Below are 22052 nucleotides of genomic sequence, written 5' to 3'. Positions count from 1 at the left end.
TCTGCAGAGGACGGCGAGTGTCTGCAGAGGACGGAGAGTGTCTGCAGAGGACGGAGAGTGTCTGCAGAGGACGGAGAGTGTCTGCAGAGGACGGAGAGTGTCTGTCTGCAGAGGACGGAGAGTGTCTGCAGAGGACGGCGAGTGTCTGCAGAGGACGGCGAGTGTCTGCAGAGGACGGAGAGTGTCTGCAGAGGACGGAGAGTGTCTGCAGAGGACGGAGAGTGTCTGCAGAGGACGGAGAGTGTCTGCAGAGGACGGCGAGTGTCTGCAGAGGACGGCGAGTGTCTGCAGAGGACGGAGAGTGTCTGCAGAGGACGGCGAGTGTCTGCAGAGGACGGAGAGTGTCTGCAGAGGACGGAGAGTGTCTGCAGAGGACGGAGAGTGTCTGCAGAGGACGGAGAGTGTCTGCAGAGGACGGCGAGTGTCTGCAGAGGACGGCGAGTGTCTGCAGAGGACGGAGAGTGTCTGCAGAGGACGGAGAGTGTCTGCAGAGGACGGAGAGTGTCTGCAGAGGACGGAGAGTGTCTGCAGAGGACAGAGAGTGTCTGCAGAGGACGGCGAGTGTCTGCAGAGGACGGCGAGTGTCTGCAGAGGACGGAGAGTGTCTGCAGAGGACGGCGAGTGTCTGCAGAGGACGGCGAGTGTCTGCAGAGGACGGCGAGTGTCTGCAGAGGACGGAGAGTGTCTGCAGAGGACGGAGAGTGTCTGCAGAGGACGGAGAGTGTCTGCAGAGGACGGAGAGTGTCTGCAGAGGACAGAGAGTGTCTGCAGAGGACGGCGAGTGTCTGCAGAGGACGGCGAGTGTCTGCAGAGGACGGAGAGTGTCTGCAGAGGACGGCGAGTGTCTGCAGAGGACGGAGAGTGTCTGCAGAGGACGGAGAGTGTCTGCAGAGGACGGCGAGTGTCTGCAGAGGACGGAGAGTGTCTGCAGAGGACGGCGAGTGTCTGCAGAGGACGGCGAGTGTCTGCAGAGGACGGAGAGTGTCTGCAGAGGACGGAGAGTGTCTGCAGAGGACGGCGAGTGTCTGCAGAGGACGGAGAGTGTCTGCAGAGGACGGAGAGTGTCTGCAGAGGACGGCGAGTGTCTGCAGAGGACGGAGAGTGTCTGCAGAGGACGGAGAGTGTCTGCAGAGGACGGCGAGTGTCTGCAGAGGACGGAGAGTGTCTGCAGAGGACGGCGAGTGTCTGCAGAGGACGGCGAGTGTCTCCAGAGGACGGCGAGTGTCTGCAGAGGACGGCGAGTGTCTCCAGAGGACGGAGAGTGTCTGCAGAGGACGGAGAGTGTCTGCAGAGGACGGAGAGTGTCTGCAGAGGACGGAGAGTGTCTGCAGAGGACGGAGAGTGTCTGCAGAGGACGGAGAGTGTCTGCAGAGGACGGAGAGTGTCTGCAGAGGACGGAGAGTGTCTGCAGAGGACGGAGAGTGTCTGCAGAGGACGGAGAGTGTCTGCAGAGGACGGAGAGTGTCTGCAGAGGACGGCGAGTGTCTGCAGAGGACGGCGAGTGTCTCCAGAGGACGGAGAGTGTCTGCAGAGGACGGAGAGTGTCTGCAGAGGACGGAGAGTGTCTGCAGAGGACGGCGAGTGTCTGCAGAGGACGGCGAGTGTCTCCAGAGGACGGCGAGTGTCTGCAGAGGACGGCGAGTGTCTCCAGAGGACGGAGAGTGTCTGCAGAGGACGGCGAGTGTCTGCAGAGGACGGAGAGTGTCTGCAGAGGACGGAGAGTGTCTGCAGAGGACGGAGAGTGTCTGCAGAGGACGGAGAGTGTCTGCAGAGGACGGAGAGTGTCTGCAGAGGACGGCGAGTGTCTGCAGAGGACGGAGAGTGTCTGCAGAGGACGGAGAGTGTCTGCAGAGGACGGAGAGTGTCTGCAGAGGACGGCGAGTGTCTCCAGAGGACGGAGAGTGTCTGCAGAGGACGGAGAGTGTCTGCAGAGGACGGCGAGTGTCTGCAGAGGACGGAGAGTGTCTGCAGAGGACGGAGAGTGTCTGCAGAGGACGGCGAGTGTCTGCAGAGGACGGCGAGTGTCTCCAGAGGACGGCGAGTGTCTGCAGAGGACGGCGAGTGTCTCCAGAGGACGGAGAGTGTCTGCAGAGGACGGCGAGTGTCTGCAGAGGACGGAGAGTGTCTGCAGAGGACGGCGAGTGTCTCCAGAGGACGGAGATTACCCCAGTAAAGATACACAACAGACAGGCTCGTTAACACTCTGGTTATAGCGCCACCTGCTGAGATCTTTAATAAAACTACAGATTGGACCAAGGCCGTGGGAAAACAGGGTGCTGAGTGCACTGCAGCACCCCCTTGGTGGATAGTTTGTGAACTGCAGGCAATATTAACCCCTTAACTCCCACCTGAACAGAGCACATTATCTCCAGCTTTACCCCAGTCCAAAAGCTTCTGGAAAAAAGGTGTGAAAATAGCAACAAAACTGAGACGAAAACAAGGAGGAAAATGTGAAAAAAGGGAGAAAACATTGACGAAAAAGTCAAAAATTGACAAAAATTTGACAAAAAAGTGAGAAAAATTGGACGAAAAATTGACAAAAATTTGACGAAAAATTGAGAAAAAAGGACGAAAAAGTGATACGATTTTGACAAAAAAAAATGCGAATAATTTGACGAAAAAGTGACAAAAAAGTCCCGAAAATTTGACAAAAATGAGACGACTGCCCAACAAATACAGTGATGAAAAAAAATGTGATGTGAGGAAAAAGATCCATTTCGTTTTGTAGATCTTAGCTTTCAAATGAGGCGTTACACTGGCCTACAGGATTTGGGTAAAGCTGAACTGGAGAAAAAGCTCTCGGTTCAGGCGGGAGTTAAAAGGTTAATAAATAGGATTTATGCACAGAAAAGTATTTTGGGGGTAAATTTTGTCCCTCAGCGCCCCCTAACTAAAATATCTTCCCACGGCTCTGGATCGGACGTGACTCATCTAGCGTGGCGGCCATCTTGTGACTTTTCATTGATCCAACGGCAGAACGTCAGACACACTCATTCTTTGTGATTGTTTCAGGTCATTTCTTTGAAGCGTTGTGTGTGTTTGTCATTCCCAGAGTTCAGTGCTTCAGATTCACTGTATCAATGTCCCAGGTTCAATAAATATTGGTCATGTTGTGTTAAAAAGTTCAGAAATACTGTTTTTTGAAGTGTTTGAATCCATGAACAAATGGAGCTAAAGTCTGAGCCTCCGATAAAGCAAGAATAACATGAGAAAATGTTCAGTCACATCAGGTCAGACACAATAATCAAAGGTCCGTTCTGCCTCTGTGTGGCTGAGGAGACATCATTTCTGAGCCGGTGAAGGTCAGCTTCAAAAACTGGACACACTTTGTCATTTCATTTGTTTTGTTAAAAAAGCCCCAACAGGACACATCTCTGTGGGCTTTACTCTCAGGGGCCCCGGCTCAGGTTCATCTATAAAACTATGGGTCTCCATCCTGCAGGTCAGAGGGGCCCCTCTTGTTCCAGCGCCCCCTGTCTGTCAGAGTGGTACCTCTTGTTCTTGGCCCCCTGCAGGATCAGCGCCCCCTGCCTGTCAGAGTGGTACCTCTTGTTCCAGCGCCCCCTGCCTGTCAGAGTGGTAACTCTTGTTCTTGGCCCCCTGCAGGATCAGCGCCCCCTGCCTGTCAGAGTGGTACCTCTTGTTCCTGGCGCCCTGCAGGATCAGCGCCCCCTGCCTGTCAGAGTGGTACCTCTTGTTCCAGCGCCCCCTGCCTGTCAGAGTGGTACCTCTTGTTCCAGCGCCCCCTGCCTGTCAGAGTGGTACCTCTTGTTCCAGCGCCCCCTGCCTGTCAGAGTGGCACCTCTTGTTCTTGGCCCCTGCAGGATCAGCGCCCCCTGCCTGTCAGAGTGGCACCTCTTGTTCTTGGCCCCCTGCAGGATCAGCGCCCCCTGCCTGTCAGAGTGGTACCTCTTGTTCCAGCGCCCCCTGCCTGTCAGAGTGGTACCTCTTGTTCTTGGCCCCCTGCAGGATCAGCGCCTGCTTCTCCTCCTCCAGGTCGGGCCTCTCTCGGGCCACGACGATGCCCAGCAGCTGGTCCTCGATGCCCTCGGGGGTGATCATGAAGTTCAACAGCGTCACCTGCAGGCGACACCGGGAATTACGGAAGAAACAGAAGGCGCGTTTTCAAAGCAACATTTGGTTCTGGTGTTAATTCAGTTTCAGTCACAGTAAAAGCTTTAAGGCGGAGTCCCGGAGCTCCCTCTGCGGCGCTGCTTACTCTTTATTAAAGCCGTCTCTGAGCGTGTGCCATCGGGCGGAGGTTAAAAGCCTGAATCTGCTGCCGACCGGAGCCAAATGAACAACTGCACTCTCCCTAATTCTATTTCCATCGAGCGGCTGTTTACGGAGAAGCCTGGTTCTCACCGGCGCAGCTGGAACTGTGTCACGCAGGAAACGAGGCTCAGAGTGATCGATTTGAATTAATCTTTTGATGAATATTGTAAACACATCAGCAGCCTTTGGTCGGAAATAAATCCATACCAATATGAGAGGGGACTCATTTATCAAGACAGGTGCAAAACAGCGAGTGCAAGACGAGGAGAAGGAAGTGTGTGGGGCCTCGAGCGTCTCATTCATCCCGTGACAGGCACTTCAGGAACACAGATTCTGCTTGTTTTGAGCAAACGCCTGGTAAAAGACCCCGCAGTTTGTGAAGATGCTGCTTAAACGGAATTTGTTGGAAATGCAAAGATAAAAAGTGGACATCAGTGAGTGTTTGACCGTCCAGTGGCTGTGCGGGAGGTTAGCATCCAGGGCGCTACAGGGCTTATCGTTTTACAGTTTTTGGTAGGTTTTGATAGTAATGCATTTATTATTGACTTTCTGTGAATTTTAAAGGGGGGGTATTCTGCAAAATGGACTTTTTCAAGCTTTCCATCATGTTATTCTGTCACTCCCTCATTAAAAACATGGCTGAAGTGTTGCCTTGGCACATTCACGTATTTTTGAGTAATCTGTAAAAACTCTGATGGCGGCCATTTTAGGGATAGGTTTGCCTGAGTCCTCCTAGGAACGCCCCCACCTCCTGGAGACGCCTCCGAGCTTTCGTCACCAGCCGAGTAACCAACCACTGCTCCTCAGCAGAACCCCCTCCCCACTGATGCCACAGACAGCGTGTGGAGGGGGCGTGTCTAAAGGCTCAGAGGTTCTTAAAGAGACAGAGGCCTATTTCAAGACATTCACTACAGCCATTTTGAGAGAGACATTTTATACAAGGCAGTTATTCTGATTTACTGCATTTACAGACCAACAGAAGGTTTGTCATCATTGTAGTGTGATATAGACTGGTGCTGTGGGACTGAAAAAAGCAGAATACCCCCTCTTTAAAGTCTATGACTCAGCACAAATATATTACACTTTAAAGTCTGTCCAAAACGAGGAGAGAGAAGTAATCAATCTTCCTCTGCTGCTGGTTGGACCTGAAAGCCCCTCCTCGTCCCTGTGACTGACAGGCCGCTTCACACATGAACACAAAAGGAAGCACTATTGTAAGCTTCATTAGCGTATGTTAACACATAAGCAGAAAGTGAAAGGGACACAGTTATGGAACTCTAAAATCCCAAATGGACCTGAGACTTTTCTCAGAAGAACAAACAAAAGTGTGAGACTGAACTGTGAGGCTGGACTTGGGATGGGAAGTGTCAGATATGTCTTCTTGTCTTCTTATTGTTGTTGTATTGTTTCATGCTTTATTCTGATTTTTCATCTTTATATTCTGTGATAAACACAAAAGGCCTAACCAGGGACGGGGGCTGCAAATTAGCCTGTGGTTCGATGCCTTTTGTACATTTCCGTGTACTGTCCCGTCAAATAAACAAATAAAAAATAAACAAGATGGTTTAGTCTTTAGTCCATGAAGAGAAGAGAAAGCTTCCTCATCGAGCTCCCTCTCCCTAGTGCTTGGTTTAGTCTTTAGTTTAGTCTATATTCTTTAGTCTTTAATTTAGTCTGTATTCTTTAGTCCTTGCTTTAGTCTTTATTTTTTAGTCTTTAGTTTAGTCTTTAGTTTAGTCTGTATTCTTTAGTCTTTAGTTTAGTCTTTAGTTCAGTCTGTATTCTTTAGTCTTTAGTTTAGTCTTTAGTTTAGTCTGTATTCTTTAGTCTTTAGTTTAGTCTTTAGTTCAGTCTGTATTCTTTAGTCTTTAGTTTAGTCTTTAGTTCAGTCTGTATTCTTTAGTCTTTAGTTTAGTTTTTAGTTCAGTCTGTATTCTTTAGTCTTTAGTTTAGTCTTTAGTTCAGTCTGTATTCTTTAGTCTTTAGTTTAGTCTTTAGTTTAGTCTGTATTCTTTAGTCTTTAGTTTAGTCTTTAGTTCAGTCTGTATTCTTTAGTCTTTAGTTTAGTCTTTAGTTTAGTCTGTATTCTTTAGTCTTTAGTTTAGTCTTTAGTTCAGTCTGTATTCTTTAGTCTTTAGTTTAGTCTTTAGTTTAGTCTGTATTCTTTAGTCTTTAGTTTAGTCTTTAGTTTAGTCTGTATTCTTTAGTCTTTAGTTTAGTCTTTAGTTTAGTCTGTATTCTTTAGTCTTTAGTTCAGTCTGTATTCTTTAGTCTTTAGTTTAGTCTTTAGTTTAGTCTGTATTCTTTAGTCTTTAGTTTAGTCTTTAGTTTAGTCTGTATTCTTTAGTCTTTAGTTTAGTCTTTAGTTCAGTCTGTATTCTTTAGTCTTTAGTTTAGTCTTTAGTTCAGTCTGTATTCTTTAGTCTTTAGTTTAGTCTTTAGTTCAGTCTGTATTCTTTAGTCTTTAGTTTAGTCTTTAGTTTAGTCTGTATTCTTTAGTCTTTAGTTTAGTCTTTAGTTTAGTCTGTATTCTTTAGTCTTTAGTTCAGTCTGTATTCTTTAGTCTTTAGTTTAGTCTTTAGTTTAGTCTGTATTCTTTAGTCTTTAGTTTAGTCTTTAGTTTAGTCTGTATTCTTTAGTCTTTAGTTTAGTCTTTAGTTCAGTCTGTATTCTTTAGTCTTTAGTTTAGTCTTTAGTTCAGTCTGTATTCTTTAGTCTTTAGTTTAGTCTTTAGTTCAGTCTGTATTCTTTAGTCTTTAGTTTAGTCTTTAGTTTAGTCTGTATTCTTTAGTCTTTAGTTTAGTCTTTAGTTTAGTCTGTATTCTTCAGTGCCTGAATCCCGCTGGAGAAGAGAACACTTCCTAATGGAGCACACACACTCTCCCTAGTCCTTGGTTTAGTCTTTAGTCTTTACTCTTTAGTTTAGTCTTTAGTTTACTCTTCAGTGCCTGATTCCCGCTGGAGAAGAGAACACTTCCTGATGGAGCACTCCCCCCCCTCACATCTCTCCGTCCCGGGGCACAGGGCCGGGGTAGATTTTTAAACACCGCTCGCCTGATAATAATGGCGGCGTTATGGTTACGGCGTGGAGCGGCCCGGGGCGAGCGGAGAGCGGCGCTTCTCGGTGAGCGATGGCTGAGTGCTTCTAATGGCCGCACATAACGAGCTCAGAGCGGCGGCACAAGTGAAACGCGATCTGGGGTAATGCGTTTCCAGGCCCAGCGCTCCGTAATGTGGTTTGGTCTGATGCTGCGCGGCGAGGGGGGGGGGAGCAGGTGCAGCGGGGGCTTCATGGGACTCACTACAAGCCTGTGTTTCCACCAAAGAAGGGAGAGTGAAAACAAAACTGTTTGGATGAAAACTGCCTCCCACCCTCAGATGTTCTGCTTGAGGCTCCAAAGGTTCTCAACAGGGCTGAGGTCAGGGGAGGAGGGGGTCCACATCATGAGTTTCTCTCCTTTTATGCCCATAGCAGCCAGTGATGCAGAGGTTTTCTTTACAGCAGGACATGGTGAAGATGATTTTGGTCAATGTCGATTTTTTTGGGTCATTTTTGGTCAATTTTTTTTTTCATTTTTTCGTCAATTTTTTTTTCAAATTTTTGTTATTTTTTGTGGCATTTTTGCCACTTTTTCATCAATTTTTTGTCACTTTTTTGTCACATTTCCATCATTGTTTTCGTCTCAGTTTTTTTGCTATTTTCACAGATGTTTCCAGAAGCTTTTGGATTGGGGTAAAGCCAAACTGGAGAAAATGTGCTCGGTTCAGGTGGGAGTTAAGGGGTTAAACCTGTGAGTTTTTGGACAGTTTCTGCTTGGATTTCTTTGCAGGATGTTAGAATAGCCTCCGAGAGCTGCTGTTTGGATTAAAACTGCCTCCCACCCTCATAGAAGTTTTACTTGAGGCTCCAAAGGTTCTCAATAGGGCTGAGGTCAGGGGAGGAGGGGGTCCACATCATGAGTTTCTCTCCTTTTATGCCCATAGCAGCCAGTGATGCAGAGGTTTTCTTTACAGCAGGACATGGTGCGTTGTCATGATGAAGAGGATCTTGTTCAGGAAAACACGGCTCTTCTTTTTGTAGCACGTCACTATGACTCTGTCACTATGACTCCGCCCCCTCCTTACTGACGTCACAGCCTTGTTGGGACATGGGGGCCATTCACCAACCATCCACTCCATCCATCTGACCATCCAGGGCTACACGGCCTCATCAGTGAACAAGACTGTTTGAAAATGAGTCTCATGTATTTCTGAGCCACTGCAGCCGTTTCTGCTTCAGCTTCAATGAACAGTTTAGGGGAGGCCGGATAGAAGGTTTATGCACAACTGCAGCCTCTGGAGGGTCCGACACCTTCATGTTAGGGAGACTCCAGAGCTTTGTAGCAGCTGTTCTCTTAATCTGATGTGTTTGTCTGGCAGAAACCGTCCTCATTGGGCCTTTATCTGCACAAAGAAGCTAAAACAAGAAGAACATTGCAGTCATAACCACTTCATCTCACTCCACTAGCTCTTGTTTCGATGGAAAACCAAGTCACTGAACCAGACTCAGCAGCAGTCACACGGAGCAGCTGAAGTAGTTATAGTCATAGTAATAGTAGGACTGGTATAAGCAGCAGTGGGTTGGAGCCTGTGTCCTGGTGCAGGAACAGTCAGGACGGTTAAAGCTGAGAAACGGGGAGTTATTTTACTGAGTGACAGAAAAACCAAGAGTATTTTTAACAGTTGTGGAAAGTGACTTACTTTAGTCGAGCAGAAAGTACATTTTCACAAAGTTTCCTGAGACGCATGTGTAGAAGCAGTGTTTGAATTGACGCTAATGGAGTTGCCTGTAGAAGTAGCCGTGGCAGTAGTGGAGGTATAATCAGTGAAGTATCAGTAGTACAAGCTGGATCTGCATGATATTATGCGCTGGATGCCCTCCCCTGAGTGCTCTGGGTTTCCGTTCTCGTCGCGTCCCGAGGTCTCACAGCACATTTGTGGCTGTAAATAATGAACAGGCTTCATTTTAAATTCAGAGCAGATGAACGGGATCTGCAGATAATCACAGCATCTGCCCAGACTCACGGCAAACACATCATCACGGCTTTAACATGAACATACGATCTGCGTCTGAAGGACACGCGTTTGATATTATACTTCCTCAAATGATGCACGGCTGAAACAACTAATCCATCAACAAACACTAAGGGGTTATTACAATAAAGATGATAAAGCAGTTTCTGACTTTAGAACTTCAGCTGGTTGATCAAACCCAGGGAACGACGGTCATAAAGACCCGGGTCCTGCTCAGCCCGAGTCCTGCTGTCACTGATCCAGCCTCAGGCCCATGACCAGCGAAGGGTCGGACAATGCGCCCTCCTTTAGTGGGAATTAAACCTGTCCTACTCACTCCTGGGCCGCCCCCGGCACCGCTCACACCGACCAATAAGAGCAGAGATGAAAACGTGTCATGTTTTTAAGGCACAGAAAACACAGCGTTACATTTACACTGAAACTCAGGTCATTCGTTTTCCATCAAATTGTTTATAATCGAGACTTAGAAACTCTGAAACCAGGACCAAAACAAGGCTGAAATGGAAGTCACTTCAGAAAATCAGACGTAAATCTGAACTTTGGCTCATGTTCCGTGTGTTTCTCAGTCAGACTGAGACCTCAGGGATTAGGGAGATACTAGACTTTAGAGCTGGGCCACAAAAAGGGAGGTAGTGGGGGTTGTGGAGCTCGGTGGTGATGTAGAACTTGAAGTCGGGGTTGGGGGGTGTACTCTCTTACCTTCACAGACGTCTCAGAGGTAGTGCGGGTTGTGGAGCTCGGTGGTGGTGTAGAACATGAGGTCGGGGTTGGGCGGTGTACTCTCTTACCTTCACAGACGTCTCAGAGGTAGTGGGGGTTGTGGAGCTTGGTGGTGATGTAGAACTTGAAGTCGGGGTTGGGGGGTGTATTCTCTTACCTTCACAGACGTCTCGGGGAGGTAGTGCTGGTTGTGGAGCTTGGTGGTGATGTAGAACTTGAAGTCGGGGTTGGGGGGTGTATTCTCTTACCTTCACAGACGTCTCGGGGAGGTAGTGCGGGTTGTGGAGCTTGGTGGTGATGTAGAACTTGAAGTCGGGGTTGGGGGGTGTGTTCTCTTACCTTCACAGACGTCTCAGAGGTAGTGCGGGTTGTGGAGCTCGGTGGTGATGTAGAACTTGAGGTCGGGGTTGGGGGGTGTACTCTCTTACCTTCACAGACGTCTCGGGGAGGTAGTGCGGGTTGCGGAGCTTGGTGGTGATGTAGAACTTGAAGTCGGGGTTGTACTCGATGGTGGAGTCTCCCAGACGGATGCACAGAGCTCCGGCCTGTTTGAACGTCTGCCGCAGCAGCAGCGGCTCCAGGATGGGGTCCAGCTCCTCGCCCACGTTCTCCAGAAGAACTGCGGCACAGTAAAACGGATGATACAAATGTGAAATATACCAAATCTGGACAAAGTGAACATAGAATGCAGAGTAGATGAACAGCCAGAGTGTTACCGGCTGGATATTGGAAGGAGAACTTTTCTACTGTGTCTCTGAGTTATTAAACTCTCTACATTTGGCTTCATGAACATAATAACCTGTTCCAGCCATTTGCACTGCTCTCCTGCACTATGTGGTCTGTTGAACCCGGACCTTCTCGCTGTGAAGCACGAGCACTAGCCGCTGTGCTAACATAGCCTACAGGTTCAAAGCTTTTTAGTTGATCTAAATGATGTGTTACAGTGACGTACAAGACGCTGCAGATGTTCTTCCAGTCCACTCTGCTCCTCAGGACTTGCCCTGATGCTGTATTGTGAAGTGTTTGAGTGGATGTTTTGTGGGCGGGGCCTGCCTTGTTCCCGCTGCGTCCCGGTTCCCTCGGACAGATTGCCGGCGCACTCCTGATTAATCCGGTAATGATCCTTGGCGGTGACGCGAGCGTGTGATGAGCGAGATAATCTGTGCTCCTGTCGCTGCTGAAGGGGCGGCGCTCCCCTGGGGTCCCCTCTGACGCCCGCACTGCGATGTGTTTTTAATGGGCCCGGCTCGGGCACGCTCATGCTTCCCTACGGCTACTGCTCTGCGTGCCACTTAATTATACCAATATATGAGCTCCAAACGTGGCTTTGACCTGGAAACGGATGATGGTGATGGTTTATAGGACCTGCGTGCTGCTTTGAACCTACACAAGAGATCTGCGCCGTGAAGCGAGAGGGAATTAACATTTACATCATCGTGACAACTGTAATTATGAAGGCTGTGCAACATTCTGTTCTCCCACCTTCATGTTTCATATCTGCACAAACACATTCCATACAGAGCAATATCCGATACACATGTACACACTTGACAATTAATGAACCATTTCAGACCTTCTCCTCGACCCAGACCAGCAGCAAAGCGGATTCCTCCAGGTGAAAGTCCGGAGAAGATTCAAGGACAAACTATCTGCACGTCACTGACATCTTTATCCAAAAGGGGGGGAGCACGAGGGGGAGCACGGTGCCCTGAGCCCTGTCCTCCAGCTCCTCTTACTGCAGATACTTTGTCTCTTCATTATGATACAATATTTCCTTATCTTAAGTCTGTCGTTATTCACATGGTGTCCTAGTCTTCAGTCGTTAGTATCTCTGTCTTCAGCATCATCCTACCATAACCACGTCCAGCTCAGACTGAAGCTCGTCCGCTGAGGGACTCCCATCAGCCCTGGGTCTCTACAGCCTCTCCGTCCATGGGAGTGGATCTCTCTTTTGTCTCACTGGGTTTTTGTTGAGTTTTTCCTTTCTGTATCAGAGTCAGAGAGACGCCCACGCGGCTCGTCACCATCTGCTGCCGACGCCGACCTCTGTCTGGACATTAAGTTTGCCTCCACATCTTTCTGTTTCTCTCCAACCATGACGTCACCTCCACACGATAACGCTACTTTAAACTAATCCAAACTAACTGTATACCGGACCCTAATCCTAACCTTACGGATAGGGAAGTTTTACAAAATAACTCTCACCTGCCCTTAGCCCTAACCTTAAAGGAACAGGCCAGTGTTTTTCTATACGTACCTGTCTGGTCTTTGTGCTCGTGGAAGAGCTCGGTCGCTTCCAACTTCACCCCGTTTGGAGCTATAGGAATACACTGGGAGAGGCCAAATGCTAACAACATCCTTGGTCATTTTGCGTGACTGAGGGCACGCACAAAGACCAGACAGGTACACATCAACTCGTCTAAGCTCAGGCAAGAACAGATCTCAGTGTGGAAGAACTGTGGCCTGTTCCGTTAAGGAGAATGGAGTGACCAATCAGGGAGTCGGAAGAAAACTGCTGCCAGGACGCGCTATACATTCGTTTTTTGCTTTATTGTTTAAATGTTTGGTGCAGCCCTGTGAGGAGACTCTTCTGTTGTGATATTGAGCTACACAATTTCACTGATTTGTTTATTTATTTACACTGCGCAACATATTGGACTAAACTGTTGCCATCAGCACAAAACATGCTCCTAATGAGCAGCTCCACACAGACAGTGTTATTTCTGCAGCGGGTAATCAGAGGATGGATCCAAACCTGTTCTTAAATCTTAAATTCTGCTGACTTTAGTCACATCTTAACCCCTGGTAAAGTTACCGTCAGGTCTTGGAGCTGAGCCTCGTGTGTGTTTGTTCATTTATGACGTATTCTTTAAAAGAATGAAAATATCTGTCAGAAAGTAAATGCTTACCCTTACCCTAATCAAAAAGCTTCTTGGGAAAAAAGCACCAAAACAGCCACAAAAAATGAGAAGAAAACAAGGATGTAAACGCAACATAAAAGTGACAAAAATTCAACAAAAATGTCACAAAAACTCGACCAAAAAATTACAAAAACTCAACAGAAATGTGACCAAAATAATAATAATAAAAACATAACAAAGGCAACAACGCGAGGAAAAAGATCAGTTTTGTGGGTCTTAGCTTTCAAATGAGGTGTTACACAGGCCTATGTAATGGCCAAAGGGGACAGAAGGCATTTGGTTCAGGCGGGTGGTAAGAGGTTAAGAGAAAAGGGGGAACGGCGCATATTAATGAACATTTAAGCTAATTATCCAAAGACACTGTGAACGATGACATGTGCAGCGACATGAGCTCACACGATGTGACAAAGAAGCTCATCTGTGGTTACTGCAGAGGCGGATTTTCAAATGGATCTTAAAGCCGCCGCCGCCGCCGCTGCACTGATCCCTTTTGCTCTTTCTGACGGCCTGAACTCACCAGAACAATGGCTTTGCACAGCGTCCTGTATGTCACACACTCACTCTGTGTTTAATGTCAGGATCTGAGAGAATACAGTAATGATGAGCCCTTTGTCTCTCTGTTTGATTATTAAAGGTTATTCTGTCATAAAACACATCGTTATTGTTCTGAAAATGAGGATATTGCAGACAGTCATCAGCTGCTCCCTGGGGTCTGATTGGGAAAGCGTCTAACCCTGTAAACCCTGTAAACCCTGTAGTCAGAGCTCTACAAGCGTGTGATTCTGCAGCTCGGCCGATCGTCTCCACTGTGGCTGGTTCTGGGAGAGATTTGAGCTAAAAAGGTGTGGTTGGATTTTGAAGAGAGTGTTTTTTTATGTGCCTCTGCAGACTGGAACAAAGGCAGAGGAGGAAGCGGCTTCAGGGGGAGGCTTTCGGAGAACCAGAGTGCCCCCAACAGGCGGCAAAGAGAACTGACAGGATTCAGCTGCAGAATTATGAAATCATGTTATGCAAGAGAAAAGGGCTGTAAGATTAAGAAACGATCACCGACATTTGGGGGAAAACACAGAAACTGTTGAGAATATGAAGAGTTGAAGAGTTATCTGTTCCCTCGTCATGAATAAATGCGATATCGTTCTGTCTCCAGGGAGAAGCGGAACAGGGACCCACTGCTCACTTTCCTCTATTGTTTCTGCTCAAGCCTGTGGACAAACGATGAGAGCATCTGCAGTGGAGGTAAAAGAGCTTCATTATGTTACGACAGACACAACTGACCGAACCCTCTGAGCGGAAACACCAACCTGCCCCAACAGAACAGACGCTGCTGCTCCAGAGCCCACAGCGGCCAGTCAAACTAGAAGCTCCAGAGTTTACTCCTCATGATCTAAAGCAGCTACTCCTGCTTTAGATCAGGTGTGGCGCTGATGTTACACGTGTCAGAAGCAAAGCATCCGACTGAACTCTCCTCAGGAAACAGGGCTTTATTATCGCATGTTTCTTCATCTTTTACATTCATGGCCATTCCATTTGTCATTTTAATATAATAATAATAATAATAATAATAATAATAATAATAATAATAATAATAATAATAATAATAATAATAATAATAATAATAATAATTATAATAATAATAATAATAATAATAATAATAATAATAATAATAATAATAATAATAATAATAATGCATTGGTTTTATATAGCGCTTTTCTGGACACCCAAAGACGCTTTACATTATTCATTCACTCCATACTCGGTGGTGGTAAGCTTCTATTGTAGCCACAGCTGCCCTCGCTCACTCACTACATTCGCCCCAGGCTTCCTGATGTTTCCAAACAGTCTCCCATCCAAGTCCTGACTAGGCCCCTCCTGCTGAGCTTCAGAGGTCTGACGGGACCGGGCATCACATGTATGATACAGGTACGGCCTGTGTTTTATTCTGCAGATAAACTTCTAACACTCCTGTTAAACATCAGTTATTACACATAAATGTACAAGAGGCGATGGGACTGTTTATGGAGTTTAATCTTCTTTTAATCTTCTCTCATAAACCTGGCGCTCTCTCTCACTGCTTCTCCTACTCAGCTTCATAAAAGCATTCACCAAATCACAAGCTGTGTGATTAATATATCGTTCTGCAAAGACGCTACATTTAGACGCAGCTCCGTGCTCGGCCATCGGCTCTGTTGGACCACCCGCAGCCGCTCCGTGAGGAAACTATAATGGGTTCAAACCCAAAACCCGAAACACTCGCTATTTGTTACGTGGAGTTTGTTTTCCGCGACTGCAGAGACAAACATGGTTCTCCTGCAGACTCTTCTGACCGGCAGCCACAGGAGGCTCGAGCATTCTGATTGGAGAACACGTCTGTCACTCAAGAGCACAGACCCTCAGGCCCTGGAGGTTAGGTCATCGCAGCTGAGACCTCCATTCAGATCCGATAAAGGTGATCGTGCAGCTCTAGTGACTGGTGCAGCCATAGTTTTGTGTGGGTTTGGTTCAGGAGAGACTTTTTCGCCTTGACGCTGTGTCTTGGTGACGGCTGTAGTGACGTTTGCTGAAGTTTGCTGAATCTACTCTTTTGGACCACAAATAAATGACTCCTTTCTATTTGTACTTCATTTTAGGTCCATATTTAAATAATATGTCTCCTTTGAAGTACAGATCCTCAAAACTCTTCTTAAGTTCAGGACTGTAGTTACTCTGATCACCTCTGGATTTCTATGGCTACATATAACTGACATGTTTCAGTCCTGAAGTCCCCTGGCCGAGGACAGAGCCAGTGAAACACAAGGTGCTGCTGAGTGAATGGAATAAAACAACACTGACGAGTTAAACACAGACTGAAGGAATTAAAATAATCCTTTTGTCTCCCTCAGGTTCTTCTTCCTCCTCGTGTCCTTAAACTGTGAGTTTAATCTCCCCAGTTTTACAGTAAAAGTCCAGAGAAAGCGTCTGATGGAGACAAACCGAGCGTTGGTTTGTTTCCGAGCTCAGCCAGAGCAGGTCCGCGGCCGCGCGGCACACGGCTAATTAGACCTGGCTGACATTTTGAAAAATGTGCTCATTAAAAGTATAAAGGCAGAGGCTAATCACATGTAGGGAGGATCTGCAGCTGATTAGTGCGTACCTGGCTCTCCAAACTGGATGCTGTTCTCCAGAGTGCGCACGAAGTCGCCGTCGCTGAGTTTAATGATGCGGAGGCTGTTGGCCTTCTCCATGTTCTTCACCCACTTATTGGCCTGGCCCTGGGGGTCGATCATCAGCGGCCAGCGCCGGGCGTTCCTGCAGGGGGAGGAGGCCGTGAGGGGGGCAGGCTCACAGAGATAACTCTGACACTTTACCGTTACATTAGCAACAGGCCTGGGCATCGTTAGACAATACCAGAGTGGAATCGGAAATAAAGCAAAGAAAAGATAAAAGTATCGAAAGCACGAACTGGAAAAAATCTTGTATCTTTAGATCCAAGTTTTGATGCTGTTGGTCCAGGGTCAGGATCAAAGGAAGTGACTCAGATACATACACTTATTCCCAACTCTTTTCCCACATTTTTTCAACTTTTTTTTTTTTGCCCAATTCTTTTACCCATTTTTTTAAATGTATTTTTTTCCTTATTTTCCCATTGTTTTTCTGAAGTCATTCCCTGGTTTCACACATTTCTTGACATTTTTCATTTATTTTTTCTTATACACATTTTTTCTAATTTTTGCCCATTCTTGTTTTCCCCCAGATTCAAGAAGCTTTAAGATTTGGGTAAAGCCAAACTGGAGAAAATGTGCTCGGTTCCTGTGGCGTTTGGAGGTTGATTACTTTCCATAGGGCTGAGGGCGATATGGCCAAAATTATTAGCATTTTTTTTTTTTTCACACAGGCAGGATTTGAGGACAGTATATTGGTCTGAAAAAAAATAAGAAAAAGAAAAATAATAAAAAATGTCCCCACCACTCAGGTCTCCTATCCTGTCTCTAACCCATTCTCTAAACCCTTTCCCTTCCCACCCATGATCCCCCCCCCCCCATCTGCTAGGAGCCTGAAAGAAAGGAAAGCCCGTAAGGCAAGAGTCAAGAGAAGAGGAAGAAAGAGAAGAAGCAGTAGAAAATAAGTTTAGAAAGAAACAGATTGGAAGAAAAAAGAAAAGAGAAGAAAAGGACAGTGGAAGAGAAAAGAGTAAAAGAATAAAATAAAGGAATGAGCAAAAAAATATATAGTAGAGTTAAAAACAACAGAAATACACTCACACATACAAACCGTGAAGAAGGGAGGGAAAGAAGGAGGGGAAAAGATAATAATGATAAAAAGTTTTTTTTTTTTAAATGTTAGAAAAAGTAAAAGAAAAAAAAGAAGAGAAAAAAAAACGGATCTTCCTCCATCAACGTGACACAAGGAAGTTTAAAACATCAACCCTCTGAAAGAGCTGAGACGAAGCTAAATGGATTCTTATCTTAAATGATGAAGAAGAGTGGGCAGTGGAACGTGTCTTGGCAGTTTGCTCTGTACTTATTATAAATTCTTCAATATTAGTCGGCCTGTTAGAAAACCGTATTCCCAAACGGCCCATTAATGAACCACATTTATGTTTTTTACCAATAATCTGAAATCATCATTTAAAACCTGTCACTCAGCATTTCACAGACTCGTAAATCTATAAAACGCTTCGAGCTGGAATGAGCGGGCGAGGCGCTGCCGTTTGTCATGTTCAGAGTTTCTTTTACCCAGAAGGCAATTAGTTTCGCCCCAAAGGCAGCGAAGAAACAGAACATTATATTACAAGAACAAGTGCGTCTGTGATCTGCTAATTGTGACAGTTAAAGTGACTCTGCAGGAACACCCTCCCTCCCTCCGCTCAGTCACATGTGGATGTGTGAGGCAGATGTTGGTGAAGGCAGGAGGTCCTCACGAGATGACGATGCCGTTGTCGATGGAGAAGCTGTCCGAGGGCAGTCCCGCGATGGTCCAGGCGCGGATCTTCACGGGGTCTCCCAGGGAGTTCATCAGGGACATGTTGGGGGAGCAGGGGATGGCCCTGGATTTACACAGAGACCTCCACTCCTGCACCTGGTCCTGCAGGAGACACGGGGAACACGGATGTGACCTTCTGAAACCACCGACAACAACACGTGAAGGCCTGGGTCAGTGATACCTGTCTGTGTGAAGGTCAGTGATACCTGTCTGTATGAAGGTCAGTGATACCTGTCTGTATGAAGGTCAGTGATACCTGTCTGTGTGAAGGTCAGTGATACCTGTCTGTATGAAGGCCTCGGTCAGTGATACCTGTCTGTATGAAGGTCAGTGATACCTGTCTGTATGAAGGTCAGTGATACCTGTCTGTATGAAGGCCTCGGTCAGTGATACCTGTCTGTATGAAGGTCAGTGATACCTGTCTGTGTGAAGGTCAGTGATACCTGTCTGTGTGAAGGTCAGTGATACCTGTCTGTATGAAGGCCTGGGTCAGTGATACCTGTCTGTATGAAGGTCAGTGATACCTGTCTGTATGAAGGTCAGTGATACCTGTCTGTGTGAAGGTCAGTGATACCTGTCTGTGTGAAGGTCAGTGATACCTGTCTGTGTGAAGGTCAGTGATACCTGTCTGTGTGAAGGGCTCGGTCAGTGATACCTGTCTGTATGAAGGTCAGTGATACCTGTCTGTATGAAGGCCTCGGTCAGTGATACCTGTCTGTATGAAGGTCAGTGATACCTGTCTGTATGAAGGTCAGTGATACCTGTCTGTGTGAAGGTCAGTGATACCTGTCTGTGTGAAGGTCAGTGATACCTGTCTGTGTGAAGGTCAGTGATACCTGTCTGTGTGAAGGGCTCGGTCAGTGATACCTGTCTGTATGAAGGTCAGTGATACCTGTCTGTGTGAAGGTCAGTGATACCTGTCTGTGTGAAGGGCAGTGATACCTGTCTTTATGAAGGTCAGTGATACCTGTCTGTGTGAAGGTCAGTGATACCTGTCTGTATGAAGGTCAGTGATACCTGTCTGTGTGAAGGTCAGTGATACCTGTCTGTGTGAAGGTCAGTGTTACCTGTCTGTGTGAAGGTCAGTGATACCTGTCTGTATGAAGGTCAGTGATACATGTCTATGTGAAGGTCAGTGATACCTGTCTGTGTGAAGGTCAGTGATACCTGTCTGTATGAAGGTCAGTGATACCTGTCTGTATGAAGGTCAGTGATACCTGTCTGTATGAAGGTCAGTGTTACCTGTCTGTGTGAAGGTCAGTGATACCTGTCTGTATGAAGGTCAGTGATACCTGTCTGTGTGAAGGTCAGTGATACCTGTCTGTGTGAAGGTCAGTGATACCTGTCTGTATGAAGGCCTGGGTCAGTGATACCTGTCTGTGTGAAGGTCAGTGATACCTGTCTGTATGAAGGCCTGGGTCAGTGATACCTGTCTGTGTGAAGGTCAGTGATACCTGTCTGTGTGAAGGTCAGTGATACCTGTCTGTATGAAGGTCAGTGATACCTGTCTGTGTGAAGGTCAGTGATACCTGTCTGTATGAAGGTCAGTGATACCTGTCTGTGTGAAGGTCAGTGATACCTGTCTGTATGAAGGTCAGTGATACCTGTCTGTATGAAGGCCTCGGTCAGGGATACCTGTCTGTGTGAAGGTCAGTGATACCTGTCTGTGTGAAGGTCAGTGATACCTGTCTGTGTGAAGGTCAGTGATACCTGTCTGTGTGAAGGTCAGTGATACCTGTCTGTGTGAAGGTCAGTGATACCTGTCTTTATGAAGGTCAGTGATACCTGTCTGTGTGAAGGTCAGTGATACCTGTCTGTATGAAGGTCAGTGATACCTGTCTGTGTGAAGGTCAGTGATACCTGTCTGTGTGAAGGTCAGTGTTACCTGTCTGTGTGAAGGGCTCGGTCAGTGATACCTGTCTGTATGAAGGTCAGTGATACCTGTCTGTGTGAAGGTCAGTGATACCTGTCTGTGTGAAGGGCTCGGTCAGTGATACCTGTCTGTGTGAAGGTCAGTGATACCTGTCTGTGTGAAGGTCAGTGATACCTGTCTGTGTGAAGGGCTCGGTCAGTGATACCTGTCTGTATGAAGGTCAGTGATACCTGTCTGTGTGAAGGTCAGTGATACCTGTCTGTGTGAAGGTCAGTGATACCTGTCTTTATGAAGGTCAGTGATACCTGTCTGTGTGAAGGTCAGTGATACCTGTCTGTATGAAGGTCAGTGATACCTGTCTGTGTGAAGGTCAGTGATACCTGTCTGTGTGAAGGTCAGTGTTACCTGTCTGTGTGAAGGTCAGTGATACCTGTCTGTGTGAAGGTCAGTGATACCTGTCTGTATGAAGGTCAGTGATACCTGTCTGTATGAAGGTCAGTGATACCTGTCTGTATGAAGGTCAGTGATACATGTCTATGTGAAGGTCAGTGATACCTGTCTGTGTGAAGGTCAGTGATACCTGTCTGTATGAAGGTCAGTGATACCTGTCTGTATGAAGGTCAGTGATACCTGTCTGTATGAAGGTCAGTGTTACCTGTCTGTGTGAAGGTCAGTGATACCTGTCTGTATGAAGGTCAGTGATACCTCTGTGTGAAGGTCAGTGATACCTGTCTGTGTGAAGGTCAGTGATACCTGTCTGTATGAAGGCCTCGGTCAGTGATACCTGTCTGTATGAAGGTCAGTGATACCTGTCTGTGTGAAGGTCAGTGATACCTGTCTGTATGAAGGCCTGGGTCAGTGATACCTGTCTGTGTGAAGGTCAGTGATACCTGTCTGTATGAAGGCCTGGGTCAGTGATACCTGTCTGTGTGAAGGTCAGTGATACCTGTCTGTGTGAAGGTCAGTGATACCTGTCTGTATGAAGGTCAGTGATACCTGTCTGTATGAAGGCCTCGGTCAGTGATACCTGTCTGTGTGAAGGTCAGTGATACCTGTCTGTATGAAGGCCTGGGTCAGTGATACCTGTCTGTGTGAAGGTCAGTGATACCTGTCTGTGTAAAGGTCAGTGATACCTGTCTTTATGAAGGTCAGTGATACCTGTCTGTGTGAAGGTCAGTGATACCTGTCTGTGTGAAGGTCAGTGATACCTGTCTGTATGAAGGTCAGTGATACCTGTCTGTGTGAAGGTCAGTGTTACCTGTCTGTGTGAAGGTCAGTGATACCTGTCTGTATGAAGGTCTGGGTCAGTGATACCTGTCTGTGTGAAGGCTTTGGTCAGTGATACCTGTCTGTATGAAGGTCTGGGTCAGTGATACCTGTCTGTGTGAAGGCTTTGGTCAGTGATACCTGTCTGTATGAAGGCTTTGGTCAGTGATACCTGTCTGTGTGAAGGCTTTGGTCAGTGATACCTGTCTGTGTGAAGGTCAGTGATACCTGTCTGTATGAAGGCCTGGGTCAGTGATACCTGTCTGTGTGAAGGTCAGTGATACCTGTCTGTATGAAGGCCTCGGTCAGTGATACCTGTCTGTATGAAGGCCTGGGTCAGTGATACCTGTCTGTGTGAAGGTCAGTGATACCTGTCTGTGTGAAGGTCAGTGATACCTGTCTGTGTGAAGGCTTTGGTCAGTGATACCTGTCTGTATGAAGGCTTTGGTCAGTGATACCTGTCTGTATGAAGGCCTGGGTCAGTGATACCTGTCTGTGTGAAGGTCAGTGATACCTGTCTGTATGAAGGCCTGGGTCAGTGATACCTGTCTGTATGAAGGCCTGGGTCAGTGATACCTGTCTGTGTGAAGGTCAGTGATACCTGTCTGTGTGAAGGTCAGTGATACCTGTCTGTGTGAAGGTCAGTGATACTTGTCTGTGTGAAGGTCAGTGATACCTGTCTGTGTGAAGGCCTGGGTCAGTGATACCTGTCTGTGTGAAGGGCTCGGTCAGTGATACCTGTCTGTATGAAGGCCTGGGTCAGTGATACCTGTCTGTAGCTGGAGGTGAAGGCTCCCAGATAAGCCACGATGCCTGCAGAGATGAGGATATCTCCGGTCAGGTTCTCGTAGAGCTCCCCCAGGTCCAGTGCCATCTCACTCCAGCGGGTCTTCTCTCCGCCCAGGCCCCCGATCAGCTGCTCCGCCCGCTGCAGCTTCTTACTGCAGAGGTCCACCTGCGGAGAA

General features: G+C 47.1%; 1 protein-coding gene across 1 annotated transcript in view; it reads right to left on the bottom strand.

Moving 5' to 3' along the window:
- The window catches only part of dnah7 (dynein, axonemal, heavy chain 7), a gene marked incomplete at its 5' end in the record, with an annotated part of 144708 nt that overhangs the window by 46431 nt on the left and 76225 nt on the right, over window positions 1-22052 (bottom strand). The window contains 5 exons of the mRNA XM_079563737.1: window positions 3947-4080; window positions 10497-10687; window positions 16120-16274; window positions 17887-18050; window positions 21857-22042. Of these exons, the coding sequence (XP_079419863.1) occupies window positions 3947-4080; window positions 10497-10687; window positions 16120-16274; window positions 17887-18050; window positions 21857-22042 (830 nt within the window). The remainder of the gene's footprint in view (window positions 1-3946; window positions 4081-10496; window positions 10688-16119; window positions 16275-17886; window positions 18051-21856; window positions 22043-22052) is intronic.

Source organism: Gobius niger (assembly GCF_951799975.1).
Source record: "Gobius niger genome assembly, chromosome: 9".
NCBI lineage: Eukaryota > Metazoa > Chordata > Actinopteri > Gobiiformes > Gobiidae > Gobius > Gobius niger.
The sequence above is the reverse complement of the archived record's forward strand: the minus strand, read 5'-3'. Positions and strand labels throughout refer to the sequence as shown.